General features: G+C 43.2%; 1 protein-coding gene and 1 long non-coding RNA gene across 3 annotated transcripts in view; one reads left to right on the top strand and one right to left on the bottom strand.

Moving 5' to 3' along the window:
* LOC117510759 (gamma-glutamyl hydrolase) overlaps nucleotides 1-23628 on the top strand; it is a 38060-nt gene that overhangs the window by 593 nt on the left and 13839 nt on the right. Inside the window, exons 1-6 of one of the 2 annotated variants that reach the window (XM_034170600.1) lie at nucleotides 75-2850; nucleotides 11355-11469; nucleotides 11696-11746; nucleotides 11888-11972; nucleotides 13823-13961; nucleotides 17819-17925. In XM_034170600.1, coding sequence (XP_034026491.1) covers nucleotides 2733-2850; nucleotides 11355-11469; nucleotides 11696-11746; nucleotides 11888-11972; nucleotides 13823-13961; nucleotides 17819-17925 — 615 coding nt within the window. In that variant the 5' untranslated portion in view covers nucleotides 75-2732. Of the gene's footprint in view, nucleotides 1-74; nucleotides 2851-11354; nucleotides 11470-11695; nucleotides 11747-11887; nucleotides 11973-13822; nucleotides 13962-17818; nucleotides 17926-23628 lie in introns of those variants that run through there. The other variant, XM_034170601.1, reaches the window with a different exon arrangement.
* Nucleotides 8115-12793, bottom strand: LOC117510763. Its single transcript, XR_004560810.1, has 3 exons — nucleotides 12634-12793; nucleotides 11592-11594; nucleotides 8115-8126 (listed from the first exon to the last, which is right to left on the bottom strand). It is a non-coding gene; the product is annotated as an uncharacterized LOC117510763 (long non-coding RNA).

Raw genomic sequence — 23628 nt, 5'->3', positions numbered from 1 at the left:
CTTGGCTGGTACTGACACTGTCCTGTGATTGCGTGCACACTGCACAGTGATTCCTGGGCCTGGTTCTGGGGGTTCTCTTTCAGCAATGCAGATCCTCTTCTTACAAAACACGCTGCTGCAGCCTGTCTTGTGTTGTGTACTCAAGATGATCACATTTGATGTCTCACCATTCCAGATGGTCTTTCAGGGTATGGAGGCGACCCTGTTTTCTCAGCCCCTGTGTCAGCTCTCCAAAAATAAACTGTTTTGGAGTATTACTGGCCTCCATCCTAATGATGTGGTTTGACCAACGAAGCCTCACTTTCAACAGAATCACCTTAATTGAAACTGTCAAAGATTTCGGTGTTGGTTACCCTGTCTTGCCACTTTTTGCCTAGAATGGAGACAAGTGCACATTAATGGAACCTTTCCAGTTGTTTCAGCTGATATCCAGGCTTCACAGCTGTACAGAAGGGATGTGTGTGTGTGTACATGTTTTTTGCACCATGTCTGTGCCATGATCAGCTGCTGCAAAACCCTGTCCATCATTTCATAAACAGTGGACCAGTTATGCTGTCACACACATGCACAATGACACAGGTGTGCTGTTAGCATTTTTTTAAACTGACAGAGACAAAAGCAATGCCCAATAAAATGTGCCTAAGCCACCATGTATGGTATGTATTCTACCAATATAAGCAGTGATGTGTAACATATTGATGAAGGAATTGTAGCACATAGCTTGCCATGTTTTTACACATTCTGTTGCGTTTGCAGTTTCTGAGAGAACCCAAAATGCAGACAGTAGCCAAAACAGGAGGTAAGCCAAAATATGACTAAAGTCCAACAAATGGTATGTTCAAAAAGGTTCAAACAGGAGTACATAACAAAACACAAAACCAAAAATGCAGGCAGAGGGTGGCAATGAACAAGCTGAATTAACCACAGGGCACTGAACACAAAATGTAACACAACAGCAAAACTTAGGGAGGTGTCAAGGAATAGTTGAACAGTACACAGCTGCTCACGGGAGGAGACAATAATCACACATAACATGGGAGGAACCAAAGATAATCCAAAAACTCACAGTACATCACGGTCACGGAGGAAGACAAAGAAGAACCCGGCAACTTAAACAGGGAACAGTGTGGTCAAATACAGGTTGACAGGTGAAGAAACAAGTGACAGGTAGAGTCCTTTTATTCAGAAAGTAGTGACATGACAAGCCGGAAAAACAGTTATGACTAGTTGTACCATCCTAGGGCCAAAATAGCATCCGCTGTTAAAATGTCTGCACGTAAATCCAGCTATTTTATTTATTTATTCACTGAAAATGCCAGGTTTGTTGTGGTTTTATGCTCTATAGTGTTCTGGTATAGCTGTGGGTTACCATTATTCTCTTGTAGTTTATAATAAGAGACTGAGATGAGGCACTTCGGGTCCTGCAGGCTTCTTTATCTTCTTCTAATACTTTTATACAACCAGTATATCCCGGTAGCACCACCTAGTGGTCACAGTCAATACAACATGTACTGCTGTTCAATACAATACACCACAGGGATGTTGTGCATTTGACTCTAGTGACAGGTGCGCAGGAATAGGGGAGGCTTGAATACAGCACACACACAGAGACACACACAAAGTGACTCAAATCGTAAAAGAAAACGGGGGTGAGTAGAACCAGAACATCTCAGAACAATAATCCAACTAAAAGGAAAGCCACAAAATAGTTGCTTCACACCAAATGACCACTTCTGCAATTGACAGAAGTGGAAGACAGTGTAACTGCAGCAAAAAAACAAAAAAACCACCAGATTAGTACTCTACATATGCCACATTTTTTTCATAAAGATTTGTGGATTAGTGCTTGAGAAATTAACAAAAATGTTGAAAAATTGCTGATCTTGCAACATTAAAGAAAGTAGAAAAGATCAGCACCCTTAACTGGATCCACTCCAGATGTTACTCCCACCCCCCATATCCCACCCCTTCACTACATTTCTAGAAAATTAAATAATTATTGCACAATGCTAACAAACCACCAAAAACATTACTTGCAGAAGTAGCAGCCATGCAAGGTGGTGGGGAATTTTGGAGATTGTAAGTAGGAATGCCCTTCTAGTTTTCTGTTCACATTGTGCAACAGCTGTGCATAGTACTTTCCTGAAGTGTAATCAAAGTAAAATCTTTTCAAAAAGTAATTCCAGTGTTACTGAATTGAACAAAATGCAGCAAAGCCTTGTAGAAAAGTTACTTTGATGTGAAATCATTGAACCCGAGGTGGTTCTGTGGTGCTCTGACACATAGCACCAGCACATGCTCCCAGGTCTGCGGTGATTTGAAATCTTTGGCAGTTTATAGAGACATTACACTGCAGTTTATAGAGACATTACACTGCATTAAGCTGATTACCTTCTAAATTCCATTCAAATCTACTTTTGGATGAAATGAAACTAAATATTTTTCCATCATTACTGCAAAACTCACCAGTGACCCTTACAGTTAAACATTTTTTACACTGGATGGTCAAATATTTACAAAAAGCCCATGCTGCAGTCAGTTAAACAGTTATGTTTATCTCAGCAATAACTGGTCTGACCAGCATGTGCAGTTCAAATCATGCTACGTAAATCAGGGCATTCCTTACTTCCGTGTACTGACTATATATTGTCATACAGCAGCTTGCAGTTCATTCAGCGTGCTAACAGTCTTTATAATCAGCTGACTACTGATTTAAGACATTCTTTGAAATTATGTCACAAATAAGATTTTCATATTATTTGTTTTTATTTTTTGGCTGTTGTTGGATTTGCTGCAGTACATTTCCAACTACGCGCAACCAGGAGCCTGTGAATGACAGACCTGTAATAGGTAAGTGAAATCAGTTGCTATGCACGGATTTTGGGAGCACACTCAAGACAGATTTAAAGGATAGCTAATCAAAAGGAACAAATGACAGCTTTGTGCAGCTAGTTACAGTAGAGTACTGTGTAAAGGTTGTAGTCACCCTACACTTGTGATAATCTGATGTTTACTTTTCCCTCCCTTTATCAGTAGGTCAACAACAAATCAAACTTCACTCACTCACGCATTTTCAACCGCTTATCCTGGATCGGGTCGTGGAGCAAATCGAACTTAAAATGTCCAAACACTTCTCTTCTAGGAAACATTAAATTTCCATTTGTTTTTATTTTACTAAAGAACAAATTGATTTAAAAGCTACAAACCTGATCCCGATCCTGCAGGGCGCTACATTATTGTGTTGGGTGGGTGTGTGTGTGTGTGTGTGTGTGTGTGTGTGTGTGTGTGTGTGTGTGTGTGTGTGTGTGTGTGTGTGTGTGAGAGACTTTTTTCATTTGCGGTAATCTTGACCAATATTTATGCACCAAAATGGGACGAACCAACATTCTTTTCAAACTTTTTCTATCGTTTACCAAACATGACTACAAGTACATGATATAAGTAAGTGATATAAATTGCATACTTTATGCTGCCTTAGATGGCAGTTCCTCCAAAAAGACTTGTTCTAGATCAGCACACACTATTCAGCTTTTTCTTAAAACATATGCGGATGTGTGGCCGTTTCGTAATCTCACTTATAGAGAATATTCCTTTTCCTCCCCAAGTTCATAAGAAGTACTCTTTCTTCTTAGATAAAAGTCTCCTTTCTTCTGTTTCCAAATGTAATTATGACGCCTCATCATTTCAGATCCCTTAGCCATGAAAATTTGTATACCTAACACGCAGTTGTTGGGAATTTCCAAGCTGGCTGATCCCCTCCCAGTAATTTAAGGTGGTGAGCGAACTCAGAAGAATCAAAGACTGACAGTAAACAGACTTCAATTTTATATGTCGTATTAAAAGATGCCTTCATTGAACAGAGAGTTGCTACAACAGCTTGCAAGCTGCCCTCACACAGCACTCTACCTATGTCTTCCGCCTGCTCTCAACCCACAACCAGATGGTCAGGCCGTTGCCCTGCGCATGGATCAGTAGAGCTATATGATGGGTTGAAAAGTGTTGTATTTGACATTTATTTGTGGATGACCTGCTTGTGTTGTTTTTCTGAAATGGAATGTGTAAAAGCAAAACTGTGTTCTGGCTGTGTGGCGTGATAAGCAAAGAACAGTTTGCATCATGGCATCCGTCGCCCCCAGAGGAGATATGAAGTCATCATAGATCGAGGACATGCCCATGAGACATGCTGTCCAATACAGTGTAGCTGTCGCCCTTGGAGACTTAATTCTCTTCTTTTAGTCCAGTCATTTTCTAAAAAAAAAAAGGGGTCAACCCGGAACAAATTGCAACAGAAATGATTTTGGTGACATTTGAACCCTGAAACTGTTTTATAAAACATACTAAAAGTCTAGAAAGATTAAAAATCGGGAACACTCCCAAAATCCGAGATGGCCGTCCGAAAACATGCAAAAATGTAGTTCTTCCAAAATAACTCAAAAAATATCAATATTTAAGCACATAAATGTATGATGTTAAATATAAACTTGGGTATTGTGGACATTTTGACACCAAAATTAGGTCTCTATCTGTAACGGTTCTTGACATACAGCCTATATGTAGTTTACATACACTCAAGGATGGCAATTTGGTTTGTGTCCTATTACGTTAAAAATATTGCAGTTAAGGCCCATAAATACATTGAAGTTGAATATAAACTTGTGCATTGTGGACATTTTGGCACCAAAAAAATAGCTGTAGCTATTACAGTTTTTGAGATATGGTATAAAAATACATCTACACTCGACAAAAATTGATGAAATTGAGCATTGTTATGTTGAAAACTAAGTACCATTTCTGAAATGTTCATCTAAAGAAGGTAATAATAATCTTTTTGAGTCAATATTTCACTGGAATATGAATAGAGAAGTTACTCATATGTATAATAGAGTGGATGTCAATGCACAACCAGGGCACACTGGTGACACCACTGCTGTGTGGACAACCTGGAGAAAGCCTCAATTCTCTCAGATACAGGCGCTTTTGTGATAAGGTTGCAACAAAGACAACTTGTGCAGCCACAGTGTTTGCCACCCACTTCGGCAGCTGCCAAGTTTCATAGTGTGAGAGTTTGAAAAGGTGAAGATGAAGGTGACAACATGCCATTGCAAGAATGGGGATGGAAAGTTTCTGATAGTCAGGTTGTCCCAATCATGACTGACTTGCAAGCAGCACCAGATTCTCTTCTGCATGCTGTGAGATGTAACTGCAGTACTGACTGTAGTACATTGCGATGAACATGTCGCAAACTTAACTTAGATTGCTCAGCAGCATGTGGCAACTGCAGAGGTACAGGGTGTACAAATGCAGGCCAACTCAAAGATAACCAGGATGATGAGACTGAAATTTGAACAAGTAAAATTTCAAGTGTCATGATGTACACAATATTGATTTCACCTGAACTTTTATTATTATCATGCTTCATTGGTTTTACTGTAAAATTAGTGTGTGATTACATCTGTGTCATTAAAAAAGTTAGTGCAGCTGACAAGCACTAAGAATATTATTATTACATTCTTTAAATGAACATTTCAGAACAGTTACTTGGTTTCAGCTTAACAATTTCACCATTTTTAGCCAAGTGTAGATGGCTTATGTGCTGTATCTCAAAAACTGTAAGAGCTACAGCCATTCTTTTGGTGCTAAAATGTCCACAATACACAAGTTTATATTCAACTTCAATACATTTCTGGGCCTTAACTGCAATATTTTTAACGTAATAGGACACAAACCAAATTGCCGTCCTTGAGTGTATGTAAAACTACAAATAGACTGTACCTCAAGAACCGTTACAGATAGAGACTTAATTTTGGTGTCAAAAAGTGTACAAACAGCCTCAAAATTAACACATTTTCAAAATTTCTATCAATCATTATACACATTAGAACTTTCAACAGCACCCTTCGAGATGGAGGATTTGGCCCAACTCAAATAAAGCACATCCATACAAGATAATGTAATTTAATTGAGTTGGGACTACATATATTTATTAGGTGGAATCTTATCCAATGAGTCAGTTTTCTGAGTGTATCACACAAACAAATGACTCATTGGATGAACTCAGTTCAATTATGGCCAGGATTTCCATATAATGAATACATGTAGTCCCAACTAAATTAAATTATCTTGCATGGATGTGTGTTGGGGGTACATATATTTATTAGATGGAAATCCTGCATGTAATTGAATTGAGTTCATCCAATGCATCAGTTTTTTGAGTGTAGATGGTCCAGAAGAGGTATGATCTCACTGTCTGATTTGTATATTGATGGCAATCTTACCTCCTTTGAACAGTTGGCACAAAAATATCATATTCCTTAATCACCTTTTTATAGATATCTACAGCTTTGGAATTTTGTATTCTCAAACACAGAATGTTTTCCCTTATGTCCTCCAACTTGTCTGTTAAACTCAGTTTTTCATTGTAAACTAGTTAGGAAGCGAACTATAAGCATAATACATGAAATACTGTACTCATAGCTTGTTACCACTAGACCTCCTCAAAAACAAATGATAGACAGATTTGAATGAACTAATCACAGAAGACACTTAACAGTAGGGCCCAGTCACACGGCATACGATGATTCCTGAACGAAGGGAAATAAGTGAAAAAGTCACAAATCGTTGAGAAAAGGTGGACGGACGAGCTTTATCACAGAATAGCCTGCGAACCAAGAGCGCAAAAGGAACAAAAGAGGAACAGAATGAGACAGAAGCTAACGTTGATCTCGACGCTTTAAACGAAACGTACCTGGAGCCACTGCTGGGGCAGTGTGTGTCTGTATCTCTGCAGGACTCGGCACGGGGACGGAGCTCAGCTGCAAACAAGCATACGATCTGATCCACTGTGGAGATCTGTGCGCACGTCGGTGGATCCACCTGCTCTGGCTCCTCGTCCAGAACAAAAGAGGGATCATCAACATCATCAGTCTCCTCACTGTGTGGTTCAGACTCTGATGACACGCTGCGTGCTCCGTCTTGCTCCAATTAAAAAAAACTGAAGCACTTTTTCAACATTCATAAGATGCCTAATTTTTGCTGCGAAAAAATACGCAGTGATCAAGGATCACATCCTCAAAACGTTTGAGCTGTCAGATGCTGAAAGCAAGAGCAGGCTTTTCTCTCTGCACAGGCTGGAGGACAGTAAGCCCTTCAGAGTTCATGGACAGAATGCTGCAGCTCCGGCCAGACTTTTTGTGCAATTCTCTCCTCTGGTGCATGCGATCATGGACTGCCGTGCGCTGGCGGAGCAGGCCGACAAATTCTTCCTGGCTGACCAGCGCTATGGCATGACCGGGGCAGCACTCGCCACATCACATGCAGCCAGAAGCCCCACACAACACACCTGCACCACTGCGGAGGAGCTGCAGCTGCATCTCTCCTCCACAAAAGTGCTCACAAACCGGCTTCTGTACTGTCTGAAAATATTCAGCTGGTTGAACAAAGTCAAACCAAACGCTAACGTTACATAAAACTAAGCAAAAGATTAAAAAAAACCCAAACGATGGTCCCTGGACAAAGTGCAGAAGTCCCAGAGAACAAAGAGACCAGATAGACAGGAGACGGAGACAAGAAGAAGAGGAGTGTCTCTCCCTTATTTAGCAGGAGTAGGGGAAAAACTACAGAGGATCTTCAGACAGCACAAAATCCCAGTTTACTTTAAACCGGTTAACACCTTCAGACAGAAATTAGTTCACCCTAAGGACAGGATCCCTAGTTACAAACAGAGCAATGTAGTGTATTCTATCAGATGTCAGGAAAACTGTAACGAACACTACATAGGTGAGACTAAGCAACCTTTACACAAAAGGCTATACCAGCACCGCAGAGAGGGCGCCAGTGGACCTCAGTCTGCTGTTCATCTCCACCTTAAAGACACTAACCACACGTTTGAGGACAAGGAAGTTAAAATATTAGCCAGAGAGAAGAAATGGTTTGAGAGAGGGGTCAAGGAGGCATTCTTTGTGAAATGTTTGAAACCTAGCCTTAACCGGGGAGGGGGTCTGAGACACGCTTTATCCCCTGTTTACAATGGGGTACTCAGGTCAAAGCAGTTTCAGTCTTTTGTTCTTGGTAATGAGTCATTCATGTCATCAGCAGAGTCGTCAAGGGAGCCATCAGGAGAGGGACAGCTGCCCTATCATTAGGAGGGTGTTAACTAGAGCACAATAGGTGCTAATTAGAGCTATTGTTTAGTCACCAGCCTATAGCAGTCTGCCTCTCGGTAGGAGGGGTCTGGTTAGGTTTAAAACTCCAGCTTTTGTGACTTCTTGATTATTCTTCTCTACAAGAGTCAAGACAGAAGTCAGACCACCAGAGCAAGAATTTTAGGTGAGGAAGCTTCTGCGATTTGAAGCGAAACGTCCTCGCGTCAAGCAACCCAGTCCAGTCGAAGATTCAAGCTTCTCTACCAGTCAAGAACGACAGCAAAACGAAATACAAATGAATTGAGGTTTTCGGCGGCATTCATTCAGATTTTTCAGCAGTTTAAAAATCCTGATGAAGCGCCAGCTGCAGGAACGAAGCTGTGCAAAGGTTAAACGATGCCAACGAAAGTCCAAATTTCTTGTTTCATTTGGGCTTCGCTGCCCTTCGTTAAACGCCGCGTGACTGGGCCATTAGACATACAGTTATTCAGTTCAAAATTGTACACCATCTACACTGGTATAAAGTAAGCCTTTCTAATGCTAACATGGACCCCGCTTGTGATCAATGTGGATGGGATCCAGTCGCTCTGTTACACTTGCTCTGGACATGTCTGAAGCTTTGCGCTTTCTGGTACACTCAAAAAAGGGCTCTTTGGATTAACTCACTTCAGTTATGTGTAGGATTTCCATCTAATAAATATATGTAGCCCCAACTCAAATAAAACACACTCGCAGCAGCGCCGGTCTGATGGTGTTGAAAGCGCTGGAGAAATCAAAGAACATGACTCTCACAGCGCTCCCGCCGGTCTCCAGGTGGGTGAGCACTCACTGCAGTAGCCGATGTTGGGCCTGTAGGCGAACTGCAGTGGGTCCAGGGTGTCGCTCACCACGGTGCGGAGGTGAGACAGGACAAGCCGTTCCATGGTCTTCATGAGGTGGGAGGTCAGGACAACTGGTCTGTAGTGGGCCAGTTCCTTGGCGTGCTGCATTTTGGGAACCGGGACCACACAGGGGGTCTTCCACAGGGTGGGGACCACCCCCAGGCTGAGGCTCATGTTGAAGTTGTGGCTGAGGACCTCACAGAGCTCATCTGCACAGGTCCTCAGCAGTCTTGGGGAGATCCCATTAGGTCTTGCTGCTTTCCTCTGCTTCAGCAGCAGGAGCTGACCTCTCACCTCGGTTGGAGTTACAGTGAGGGGGGGAGGGGGAGGGGGGAGCTGAGGTGTGAGCTGAGGTGGGCTGGTGCTGAATACAGTCGTGGGGGAGGAGGGACGAGGTCCGGAGTGCAGTGGTGGTGACCAGGGGCTAGAAGGTGGGGGTCAGGTGGACTGGAGGGCTGGCTGCTGGAGACATGCGGAGGGCCGGGAGCAGGCAGGGGGGCAGGCGTGGAGGAGCCAAAATGGTTAAAGTAGCTGTTTAGCTCCTCTGCAAACTGAGAATCCCCATCTGCAGTCCTGCTGGCACCCTGCCCAAATCCTGAGGCGGTCTTGAGGCATCTCCACACGTCTCTGATGTTGTTCTGGGCCAGCTGCTCCTCCATCTTCCCTCCATACACCTTCTTGGCTGCACGGATCTTCCACTGGAGCTCCTGTTGGACCCTACGCTGCTCCTCTCTGTCTCCCGAGTTGAAAGTCCTCTTCTTCTGGTTCATCAGGACCTTCAGCTTGGGGATCACCCAGGGGTGGTTGTTGGGAAAGCACTGTACCCTCCGGGTAGGCACAGTGCTCTCCACACAGAAGTTCATGTAGTCAGTGACACACTGGGTCAGGCTGTTGATGTCTTCACCATAAGAGTTTTGAAACATGCTCTTGTCTGTAGTTCTGAAACAGTCCCTCAGCCTCTCAGTGGCCTCTTCAGTCCAGAGCTTCACTGACCTTTTCTGCACTGGCTGTCTTCTCACCCTGGGTGTGTATTGGGGGAGCAGATAGACAAGATTGTGATCAGACCGTCCCAGCGGGGGGAGGGGGATGGAGTTGTAGGCGCCCTCCACATTGGTGTAAAAGAGGTCCAGTATCCTATTGTCCCTGGTTTTACACATCACATATTGGGTGAACGTGGGGAGGGTGGCAGAGAGGGAGGCGTGATTAAAGTCCCCGGTGATGAGGAGGAGCACGCGTGGGTGTTGCGTCTGCAGCCGCGTGACTGTACTGTGAATCCGCTCACAGGCAGTGGCAGTGTCCGCAGAGGGAGGAATATACGCGCAGAGCGTAATCACACTTCCAAAGTCCCATGGGAGATAGTACGGCCTCATGCTCACCGCGAGTAGCTCCACGTAAGAGAAGCAGATCTGGTCTTTCACGTGAATATGAGTTGCGCTGCACCATCTCTCATTCACATAAATGGCGAGCCCCCACCTCTCTTTTTTCCACTGTCCGCCAGCGTCCTGTCCGCGCGGACGAGTGTGAAGCCATCCACGTTGATTAAAGAGTCAGATACATGTTCATCCAACCACGTCTCTGTGAAGCACATAAGACTGCAGCCCTTATACAGCCTCTGGAAACGGGTTAGTGCTGCTGTCACACATAGCCAGAATCATGCAGAAATGGCGTCAGAATGACGAATCGGTCCGCATACGAAAAGTGTTGGAGTTCAGTTCCAAAACATTCTAACAGCCATCTGCGGATCCACACAGTTGGTCAAAATCGGCCGGCAGCCCTGAATGTGATGCACATGTTCAAAACTCTCCGGGCGCCGTCGAGATGGGACACCTATCCGACAGCTGTCCATGTGCAATCTGAGGACCACCTGACCGCAATTTAGGGCCCCTTCACACATAGTGCAATTTTGGTTGAATTACGGCGATACAGTGCGAAACAGTTCGAATTAGCGCACCACGAAACATTGCGCCAACCGGCAGGTGTGCACTATCCCGGTTCGACGGTTCATGCACGTGATGGTGTCTTTTGAGCAGAAACACAGTGTGAGCTGCTGCAGCTGCAAAAGTTAAAGGAGACAAAATTTAAAGATATCGGTTATCTGTAGCTTCCGATAATTTTTTAGACAGTTTATCGGTTTAGCGTTTAAAAAGATAACTTTTCAGTTAGCTCTCATGGTTATCAAAGCTACCTTTTTGGTTAGGTGTGCCCACCAAATTTGGATTTAAAAGACTCAACAGAATTTGTGTATAATCCACTAAACTGAACAGACAAAATAATCCAAAAAACAAGCAAAAACCCTGAAGCCACTGCACTTCTCAATCTCTCTCTCTCTCAGGCATTTTGACTCAGATAATTTCAGATGAAGTGATGAAACCATATGGGAAAACATACATCCCTTCTTCCTATGTGAAGTATACTGAGTCTGGAGGGAGCAGAGTGATGCCTATCAGGTATGTTAGAGTGCACTCTGTTGCTTTATGTCACGTAAATCACATAAATATAGTCTGGAGTTTTTTTTTTCATTATTATTATCAATATTATGTTCATGAGTCTGTGGGTTATAATATCTGACAGACTTGCATATCTTAAAATTGGAAGTTGTTCCATTTCTGCTATTTGGTGCTTCTTTTCAAACAAATAAATGTCATAAAGAAGCTTAATTTTTTTTTCTCACAGATTGGATCTCAGCACTGCTGAATATAAGACAATCTTCCAGTCTATAAATGGGTGAGTTGTGTGACTATAATCAATCCAGTCAATGGTGTTTGAGTTAAAATGACCAAATATCGTGTTGGTATTTTAAATTGATATTCTAAATGTTGTATTTATCAGTCATCAAACTGTCACTGTTCTTTCTTTGGTGTGTAGGCTGCTCCTCATTGGGGGAGCAGTAAACCTTCAGACATCAGACTTTGCCAAGGTGGCAAAGATCTTTTACCAACTAGCTCTAGAGGTTAGTGCAACAAAACATGATTTTTATAGTTTCAAAGGAAGTGATGTGAACGTTTGGCCTTCCCGTGAGACCTCTACCATTGAGATTTTCAAAAAAACAAAAAAACAAACAAAAAACAAAACAGGTTGTACAATTATGAAATTACATTAAATTTGATGTTTTATCCTTTTGTATGTTTTCATATTGTAAGACTTCATTGTTTTGCTTTGCAGCATTAAAAAAATGTTAGATGGTGCTGTTTGCACCACAGTTATATTAATGTTTCAGTTACTCTTAATTTTGCATTATGCCAATAAGCCACACATACTGTACCCTCGACACACAACTTAATTTACAGGAAGCGTTATGTGCAATGTGTAGATAAGAAGAGACTTTTGAACTATTATTTATGACAGTTATTGCCATTTTTAACAGATGATTACAAAAAAAACCCTATGCCTGTCAAATGTGGCTTTGTTTTTAAGAGTAGGGAAGTTGAAAGTAAACTCACTTTTACTCATGAATCCACACACTCTTACAGCACTTCTTCAAAATGATATATGCAATAAATGTCAATTATCCTTCTGTAACTTTAAGTATATACATCTTTGTGAAGGCAAGACCTTCACTGGTAATATAAAATTTTATTCCCTCTTTGTCATGCTTCTCAGAGAAGCTGGACACAGCAGGTGGTAGGAGGCACAATGCAGACTCACAAGCAGGTGGCAGGATATAAAAGGCTTTATCGAAAATTCAGGCAGTGGGTCTGATACACAAAAAGGCAGTCAGCGAGGTGAAGGTACAGGCAGGTGTAAAGCAAGGGCGTTGTCAAAAACACAGACTGAGGTTTAAGCACGGCAAACAGGGTCACAAGGCCTGAGACAAAGGCAAGGTCAAGAAAAACAGGCACGGTCAGCAACAAAGAACTCTGGCTAGGAACTAGGATACATGAGCTGGAACAAAGACAGAACATCAATGAACAAGCACAGAACACACAACTCAAAGGGTGTAAATACACAGAAAATAATTAGCAGTGATGTGACACAGGTGTGGTGAACTGGCATGGTGTGGACAAACAAAGATGAGACACTGAGGCAAGAAAGTGCAGTGACAAGATGACAGACAAAACAGGGTGTGGCCAACAGAGATAAGGAAGTGCAGGTGCAGGACAAGAGAGTGCAGTGATCAGAGGGAAAGTGATACAAATCAAACTAGGTGTGACTAAATGAGAACAGAGATGGGGAGTGTAGACAACATGGACATGGCTAATAATCATGAACTAGCAATACTAAAATAACAAGACAGAGAGGAACTAATGAACAAAGGATGCATGAACCCTTGACAAGAAAAGATTCATACTAGACCAAAAATAGAAAAGCAGGCATCAAGAAAATCAAAGGACTGAAACTAGAACAGAACTGACATAAATAATACAACCGAAGACTAATGTGATAAACCTGACAAATCAATCTAGTGACATAAGCAATCATAAACAATCAAAAACAGTGGATCAAAACTAAACTAACCAAGAACAGAACTCAGCATGTGGCAGAAGTGTGATGAACAGAAAACAAGCTGTAACAAAAGCAATGCTGAACAAAAATCAAAGACAGTGGATCAAAGACTGAACTAAACCAGAATGAAACTCAAGATGTGGGTGAAGTGTGATTAACAGAAAACATGCAGCTGTGACAAATCAAAATAAACAGATGATTAAAAAAACAGACAAAAGAACTCAATAAAGACAAACTGACAGAAAATCATAATGATCACAGACGAAGCAGGGCAAATCATGACACTCTTTGTGTAACATACTTTACTGTATGAGTTTTTGACCTAATATTGAGTATCACGAAAATTCTGTGTTTCAGGCCAATGATGCAAGGGACTACTTCCCCATCTGGGGTACATGTATGGGGCTGCAGCTGTTAACTGTACTGGTGTCTGGTGAACTGCTTATGTCAAGGACCCCAGCTGAGAACATTGCGATGCCCCTGAACCTAACTTCAGGTAATGGATTACTAAATTACCTGATTAGATAGTTAAATTATGTCTAACTGTAATTAGGATGGGTTAAATACAGAGGACAAATTTTGTTGTATGTATATGTATAATGACAATAAATTATTATTATTATTATTATTATTATTATTATCAGAGGTGGGACAAAGTCACTGTCAAGTCATCAATCTGCAAGTCCCAAGTCAAGTCTCAAGTCAGCTTGCTAACAGTTGGTGGTCATTATGACTTGAGACTTGCTGATTCATTACTTGATGGTAAATTGGTCCCACCTCTTATTATTATTTTTATTTTTATTATTAATGTGCTTAGTCTTTATTTATTTCCTTAAAGACTGCATTACAGTTTATTTCACATTTTAAAAGGTGATTCATTTATTTATTCAGTGAATGTTAAATGTTTCTATTCTTCAATACATTTTCTGTGTGTACGCCAAAGTACCACTGGATGTCAGTAGAGCAAAGTCTGTCAAGGGCAAATCTTTATTGTCAGCACACGAGGTTGAAATAACATTTCTCACGGACTGAGGGCTCTGTGGGCCAGACACACTACACACACACACACACACACATATATATATATATATATATATATATATATATATATATATATATATTTGTTTACATACACTGGCAGAACTTTTGATTTTATATTAACATTTTTCAGATAATATGAATGATAACACAAAACTTTTTTTTTCACTCATGATTAGTGGTTGTGTGAAGCCATTTATTGTCAGACAACTGTGTTTACTCTTTTTAAATCATAAGGACCATGGAAACTGACCAAATGACTGATCAAAAGTTTGGATACCCTGGTGATTTTAACACGCACACAAGTTGACACAAATATGTTTGAATGGCCATAAACGGTAACCATCCTCACCTGTGATCTGTTTATTGTAATCAGTGTGTGTGTGTGTGTACAAAAAGTCAGTGAGTTTCTGGGCTCCTGACAGACCCTTGCATCTTCCATCCAATGCTGCATTGGTGTTTATGGTTTCAGAGTCATAGCAGGGTTGCCAACTCTCACATGTCTGACATGACAGTCACACTTTCAGCATCAATCTCATGCTCTCACACACAAGCAAGAAATGTCACGCCAAAATAAAAAATATATAAAAAATATAATAAGGCCCCCATCCGCCATTCCCGATCAGCCTACAACATCCTACTCAAAGCCAACAGACAACTTCTATCAGGAAGGGCCGACCCCCATCCATGAAGACATAAGAGCGAAAGACAAGTTGCGACAACAACAAGTGTGAAGTTATGAAAAGTGAGACACCAAGGAGACGGGACCCCAACCGTACAACATAGCAGGACAAACAACCACACACGAACAGGCAGAGACAGCAACAGTCTGTTTCTAGTTAGTGAGCATCCATACCCTAATCTAGGACACCAGAGCGGACCCGGTGCCACGAGGGGGCGTTTGGGGGTGATGCCCCCTCACGTCATCAACCTCGGATGTGAGAGTTATCAAAAATAAAAATAAAAAAGAAAGAAAGTTTATAAGAATCTTCTCACCCAGAAGAAAAAAGAGCGCCAACAACTACCCATAACTGTGTTCTTCACTCGGAAAAAGACACCTGCAGCGAGGTGTGAGTGGAAAAAGGCGCGACAGTGGCGCGGTGCCAGGATGAAGAGGCACGATCAGAGGAACTGTGAAATACCGGTCAGTCACTATTAATAATTTCTTATGTGTCCAACCTCGTAGGTTGATCGTTAAAATTAAATTCGTTAGTTCTAAAAGCCATCATAATTATTTATAGGAAAACGTTCTGTTTTTATTTCTCAAACAAATGTTTGGGCCTGAAAACAGGTTGGTCTTATTTTTCTACTAAGGTTTGAACTTTGAGAGTGTTTACACATGAGAGAAAAGTGAGAAAATGTTAATGCCTGTTTGAGAAAAGTTTATAAAGTGTGTATAGTGAGGGGTTTTACAGCCTTAAAACGTCTATAATAATTGTAAAAAATAATGTTGTCTACTTTGCGGATTTCGCCTATTGCGGGCTATTTTTAGAACATAACTCCCGCGATAAATGAGGGACCACTGTATATCTACATGAAAGGTTTATCTTTGACACGTTGTGTGACTGTCATGCCCAATTGCACTGTGTTTGCACTTGTGATGGAGGGCTGTATGTGGGGTTAATCTGCTGTCTCGTGTCGTTTCTCAGATCAGTTGTTGGTTTGGTTTTGTGGTATGCAGGAGATCACTTGACCGAGGGTCTATACGTTCAAATAATAATTAAAAAAATACTGTCATCACTCTTTACTCTTACTCAGTCAGTCTCTTACAATGGTGTAGCCTAAATACACGAGCTTTCTAGGAGCGCACCCATTTCATTACGCACGCTCAGAGGCACGTCCCCTCCGGTGCGCACTTTTTTTTGGGGGGGGGGGGGGGCGACCCCGCCCCCTGTGATAAACTCATCGCCCCCTTAATATTTTTTTTTCTGGCGCCGGGCCTGCACCAGAGTTTGTGGTAACGGCCACAAACACCTAACCATTCACACACAAAGACCAATCACTACTGTTGCTGATGTGTTGGGCCAAAATAAAAGTACAGAACCTTACCATATGACGTGGACCACTCTGGCATGTCAGGAGCCATACGGCCAACCGCACGCAACAGACAGAAATGGGTCCAGGATGCAGGGCCCCAGGAGAAGTAAGGAGAAAAGGGACAGTAGAAGGGCATAGGGGCCAGGAAGGGCACCCACCAGAGTCACCGGGTCAGCCCGACAAACCATCAGGGGAGCGGCGCCAGAACACACCCCCAAACCGCCCACCCCTCACGGTGACACAGGACGCAACCCTACACACCAGGGGAGTCACACGGGGTGCTGGCATAGGCCCACAAAAGGTAGCACCCCAGAACCACACCACCCGGGCAATGGCCCCAAAAGGGAGGAGCAAGCGGTGGTGGGGACGATGGGTGAAGGGACCAGCACAACCGAACCCAAAGCCCAGGCAGGGACCATTGATCCCGAACAGGGCGGAATCCGGCCCCAGACAAGAGGCGGGACCAAAACCGCCAAGCCAGGAAGCACACAAGACCCCCCCATCACCCGAAACTCCCCCAACACAGCCAGCAGGACACCCCCAAGGACCCCCCCCCCCCCCCGCCAGCTCCCACCCCATGGAGGTCACCATGCTAACCTCTGTAAAATGCCTTATAGTACATAAGTTCAGAGGTGTTAATAGGTTCCAAAAACAGCGTTTTCGGTTTCAGAAATTCTTACGTCTCGCTAGCTTTTACACAATATATGAGAAACGTATATAAACACACACAAAAGTGGTTTTGAAGAAACCAGCAACTGACATCATAGTGCAGCCCTATTCTAACTGGCTGCCACCCGCCTCACTCAAGGGTGAAACGGATCAGATAACAGAATGTGACTTTTTAAACCTCTTAAAATACATCAAGGTTAGCCATCTTTGAACGTGTTCATGGTCTATGTCCCAAGAATGTTCCCTGCAAATTTGAAGACTGTGGCAGTAATAGAACTGGACTTATGCTGTACACAGACAGACGGATGACCGGACGCCAGGTCTTTGCAGTACCCGATGGGCATATGTTGGCCTTGGGTAAAAAGAGTAAACACAGTTGTTTGACAATAAATGGCTTCACATAACCCCTAACCACGAGTGAAAAAAAAAGTTTTTGTGTTAATCATTCATATTCTTTGAAAAATGGCCAAAAAAAATCTAAAATTCTGCCAGGGTATGTACTGTATATACATACACATTAAGACACTCCTAAATGTACTGTGATTGTCAGAACAAAACAGACTGTTAACTGCATGTGGTGTTAAATTAACTATTTCATTTTCTGTGTAGATGCCTATCTAAGCAGAATGTTTGCAACGTTCTCTGGTGACTTTATGGAAACTTTGACTCAAGAACGTCTAACTGGCAATTTTCACCATTATGGGATTACAGTGAAGGTACGATGGATCTTCTTATATGAACAGCACCACTGTATGTTTCATTACTCTTGATAAGGTGTTGTACTGTTATTAGCTTGAGACTCTTTGAAAAAGAGGGAAAGTCTGCAGCAGAGTTTTGTCAGTGCTGACTTGTGCCACTCAATGTTTTCTTCTTCTTCTTCTTCTTTCGGCTGGTTCCGTTAAGGGTTGCAACAGCAGATCATTTGTTTCTATCTCACCCTGTCCTCTGTATCTTCCTCTGTCACACCAACTACCTGCTTAACCTCCCTTTCTGCATCCATAAACCTCCTCTTTGGCCTCCTTCTCCTCCTCCCTTGTGGCGCCATCCTCCGGATCCTTCTCCCTATATACCCTGGTTATCTCCTCTGCACATGTCTAAACCATCCCAGTCTCGCCTGTTGTGTGTGGGCCGCTGAAGAGGAGGTACTGCTGGCCCATCACCACCAGAGGGCGCCCTGCCTGGAGTGCGGGCTCCAGGCACCAGAGGGCGCCGCCGCCTGATGAGAGCAGCCAGGGTGACAGCTGTCACCCATTACTGGACACAGCTGACTTCACTCAGTACGGAGGTATATCAGCAGGACAGCGTCTCCACCTCAGTGCCGAGATATCACCTTGAGTTTCAGGTAATCACCTCTGCAACATATATCTGTGTTCAGATAAGTACTCACCTTTCCTGCTTCAGTGTGACAAGAGGTGGAGGCGGCTTTGCCCCTCTCATCTACCGGGTGCGGTCGCATCCCACCCTGTGTGTTTGTGTTCTTTCCCGCCAGCAGTACCGGATCCGACGAGCGGAGGCAGTGGCCACCTGGGAATTCGGGACTTGGCGGTTCCAGTACTTCTGGGTTTCGGTGGCAGAGGAGATCTGGGTGGTTCCGGTTCAACTAGGACGGACGTCTCCTACCTTCGGGCCTGCCCACAAGACACCAGCAGATTTCGGCTTACATCTCCAAATTGCTAATTGTTGTATCAGTTGTGCTATTTTCACAACAGTAAAACTTGTTCTTACTTTTCTCCATTGTCCGTTCATTGCGCCCCCTGTTGTGGGTCCATGTACCTACACTTTCACAACACTCGCCTCTCTGGATTTGCTTCCGAACCGTCCCACCTGAGCTGTCCCTCTGATATGTTCATTCCTAATCCTGTCCATTCTCGTCACTCCCATCGCAACATCTTCAGATCCTGTCTTTTTGTTAGTGCCACCATCTCTAAGCCGTACAACATCTGGTCTCGCTACTGACTACGTTTACATGCCGTTAATATTCGGGTTAAGGTCAATATTCCGGTTTCTGAATCATTAGGAATAACCCGTTTACATGCTTAAGCAGACAGAGTTACTCCTGTATACATGGTCATTGGTATCATTTGGAATATCCCCATCTAAACAGCGACGCACGTCTTCCACTGGTGCTTGATTTGGTCTGGCATTTGTGCAAATTCGGCTTCATGTAATCCTGCTTCGTGTAAAACCCCTCACTACACACTTTATACACTTTTCTCAAACAGGCATTAGCATTTTCTCACTTTTCTCTCCTGTGTAAACACTCTCTTTTTTCTTCTGGGCAAGAAGATTATAAATAGACACACGCAGAACACAATGCACGTGCTGTCCCTTCGCTCACTGCCTCCGGGTGTATGGATGCGGGACCCGCAAAGAATCCAAGTCATGGCCACGGAGCTCTGTGGCTGCGGTATACCGAGACCCTGCGGCGCTGTAGATTTTTTCCGCAAGAAATCTATCCTTGCGGGCTGCCTCCGCATCAAAACAGCGAGCGTAGTCTCTGGAACTGTTGCCACAGTTGGTACAGCTACCACACAGCAGAGAGGGGGGCAGTGTGAGTGGCCCGCTGCGGCGTTTACCGAGCCCGCAGACTCAGTAAGCGCATTGGAGGCAGAGCAATTGCGGTGATGCCGACCAGTGCCGCGACCAGCCTGCCTGATAAGGACGCAGAACACAATGCGCATGTTTATCTCTGCTTCTGTGGTGTCCGGGGGGTTGCGCACACCGCATACAAGTTGTTGCAGTACTCAAAAGACCAAGATTCCTTGCGGATAGGACATGCACAGAACACAAAATAATGTTCCTTTCTATGGGGATATCCCGATAAGCGTTTATATGACCTGATATTCGGGTTAGAAAAGGAGTAACCCAGGGGTCTTATTTGGGTTTTTAAAACCAGAATATGAGCATATTCGGGTTTTTGCGGGTGTTTACATGGCCGTGCGCAACCGGGTTATTGCTAATATTCCGGTTATGAAAGGGTTATTGGCTGCATGTAAACGTAGTCACTGTCTTGTAAAATTTCCCCTTTACTCCCTACTGGATATTCTTCCATCACAAATCACTCCTGCCACCTTTTTCCACCCACTCTACCCTGCCTGCACTCTCTTCTTCACCTCTCTACCATATTCTCCATTACTTTGGACAGTTAACCCCAAGTACTTAAACTCATCTACTTTCACCACTTCTACTGCTTATAACCGCACTTTTCCACTGGGCTCCATCTCATTCACACATATGTACTCTGTCTTGCTCCTACTAACTTTCATATCCCTTCTCTCCAGAGCATATCTCCACCTTTCCAGGCTGGACTCAACCTGCTCTCTACTCTCACTGCAAATCACAATGTCATTTACAAACATAGTCCATGGAGATTCCTGTCTGATCTCGTCAGTCAACCTGTCTATCACCATTGCGAACAAGAAAGGACTCAGAGCTGATCCTTGGTGTAATCCCACCTCCACCTTAAATGAATCTGTCCTTCCTACTGTACATCTCACTGTTGTCACACTATTCTTGTACATGTCCTGCACACTCTCACATACGTCTCTGCCACTCCAGACTTTGTCATGCAATAGCACAACTCTTCTCTTGGCACCCTGTCATAAGCTTTCCCTAAATACACAAACACACAGGATAACTCCTTCTCACCTTCTCTATACTATTCCATCAGTTTTCTCAGAGCAAACATTGCATCTGTAGTGCTCTTTCTCAGCATGAAACCATGTTGCTGCTCACAGAGCTTCACCTGTTTTCTAAGCCTAGCTTATACTACTCTTTCCCATAACATCATGCTGTCTTTGATTAACTTCACCCATTCTATTGGGTACAAATATACAGTACGCAGTGGTAGGTACAGTTCAACTAATCATGTCATAGCTAATTAGCACAGCTAACATTTTCATTCGCTGATTAGCTTTTCGGCTAACTTTGAAAACCATTAGTGGGCAAATTAGAAAACTTTAAGTCAGCTAACTTTTTTTTGGTTGAAAAAGCTTAATGATCAGAAATGTGTGAGATCAAAAAAGTGTGAGATCCAAAAATCATATGTTTGTTCCTGTGAAAATGAGATGTAACCCAAAGGCAACAAGCGCTACCTGGAAGAGTTGAAGAAACAGGAGGTGAAACCAGAGTAAATGCATTAATTAGATTATCTATATTATAATAGCGAAGCGGCACCTGCGTGTGTGTATGCGTGCGTGCATGTGTATTACTTCGATCATGGAAAAAATGTGGAGAGCTGACATTTGCCGTTTGTATGTTTATTCTATTTTGGGTCAGAGATGAATGCTGCAAAAACAGAAAGTTGATAGGGTGAATATTTTTGGAGAAATTAGGGATACTGGTTAGCAACACTGAACAATTGATATTTCTAATTACATTCTGGACTCACACACCATTCTATCAGGGGGGCAGTAAATCTTCTATGTACACTCAACAAAAATATAAACGCAACACTTTTGGTTTTGCTCCCATTTTCTATGAGATGAACTCAAAGATCTAAAACTTTTTCCACATACACAATATCACCATTTCCCTCAAATATTGTTCACAAACCAGTCTAAATCTGTGATAGTGAGCACTTCTCCTTTGCTGAGATAATCCATCCCACCTCACAGGTGTGCCATATCAAGATGCTGATTAGACACCATGATTAGTGCACAGGTGTGCCTTAAACTGTCCACAATAAAAGGCCACTCTGAAAGGTGCAGTTTTATCACACAGCACAATGCCACAGATGTCGCAAGATTTGAGGGAGCGTGCAATTGGCATGCTGACAGCAGGAATGTCAACCAGAGCTGTTGCTCGTGTATTGAATGTTCGTTTCTCTACCATAAGCCGTCTCCAAAGGCGTTTCAGAGAATTTGGCAGTACATCCAACCAGCCTCACAACCGCAGACCACGTGTAACCACACCAGCCCAGGACCTCCACATCCAGCATGTTCACCTCCACGATCGTCTGAGAACAGCCACTCGGACAGTTGCTGAAACAATCGGTTTGCATAACCAAAGAATTTCTGCACAAACTGTCAGAAACCGTCTCAGGGAAGCTCATCTGCATGCTTGTCGTCCTCATTGGGGTCTCGACCTGACTCCAATTTGTCGTCGTAACCGACTTGAGTGGGCAAATGCTCACATTCGCTGGCGTTTGGCACGTTGGAGAGGTGTTCTCTTCACGGATGAATCCCGGTTCACACTGTCCAGGGAAGATGGCAGACAGCGTGTGTGGCGTCGTGTGGGTGAGCGGTTTTCTGATGTCAATGTTGTGGATTGAGTGGCCCATGGTGGCGGTGGGGTTATGGTATGGGCAGGCGAAGAACACAGGTGCATTTTATTGATGGCATTTTGAATGCACAGAGAAAATGACAAATGTCCCAGTATGAATTACGGAAATATTAATAATATATAGCGAATATATGATGAACAATCACGGTTATATAACGCATGTAGTGAGGAAACTGATCCGACACATTGAGATTATCACGGCAGTATTGCGGGTGTATTATGAATGCATCGCACACGCATTGCATGTGCACATTATCTGCATTGCAGTCATAAAAGAAGCGCACTCGGGCCGTCGGCATCACTATTCACACCAACAATACAGGCTCTGGAGCATTTGCTGGACTTGGACAAGTTGATCACAGAGTTAATGTTCATTTTGTCATGCGAGGGTTAACTGTTCATGAGTTTGGGGAGCGGGGGGGGGGGGGGGGGGGGGGGGTGAGATGGTGTTTTTTTTTTTTTTTTTTGAGTGAGTTGTGGATAAACAGCAACTCTTCCTTTTGTTGGTGTTAAATAAAAGTCCTGGATTGCAGCAGCTATTACGTCTTTGTGGATTTACACAGCCGGACAGGCACTGACTGGCAGGTATGTCACTTTCTGCCTCATATAATACTTTGGGTTTACGTGACGTGTTTGTTATGCATTCACAGATTGTCCGCAAATCAGTTGCAAAGCAGATGTAATAAAAACGCTTTATTCGTGGCCAATCTGTATGCAGTTGCTACAACATATTTTAGTTTGTGATGTGGACGTGATAGGCACGATATACGAGGTCTGTGAGAAAACTATCTGACCTTTTTATTTTTTTCAAAAACTATATGGATTTGAATCACATGTGATTGCATCAGACAAGCTTGAACCTTCGTGCGCATGCATGAGTTTTTTCACGCCTGTCGGTTACGTCATTCGCCTGTGGGCAGGCTTTGAGTGAGGACTGGTCCACCCCCCTCATCGGATTTTTATTGTCAGGAAAATGGCTGAGAGGCTGCCGCTTTGCTCCATGAAATTTTTTTCAGAAACTGTTAGAGACAGCCAGTTGGAAACCATTCGAAAGATTCAGATGGATTTCGGTGAAGATTCTGTCGGCGTCACACGGATTAAGGAGTGTTAAAACCTTTTTAAAGACAGCCCACAGT

This window comes from Thalassophryne amazonica, chromosome 5 (assembly GCF_902500255.1).
Source record: "Thalassophryne amazonica chromosome 5, fThaAma1.1, whole genome shotgun sequence".
In the NCBI taxonomy this organism is placed as follows: Eukaryota; Metazoa; Chordata; class Actinopteri; order Batrachoidiformes; family Batrachoididae; genus Thalassophryne; species Thalassophryne amazonica.
The sequence above is the reverse complement of the archived record's forward strand: the minus strand, read 5'-3'. Positions and strand labels throughout refer to the sequence as shown.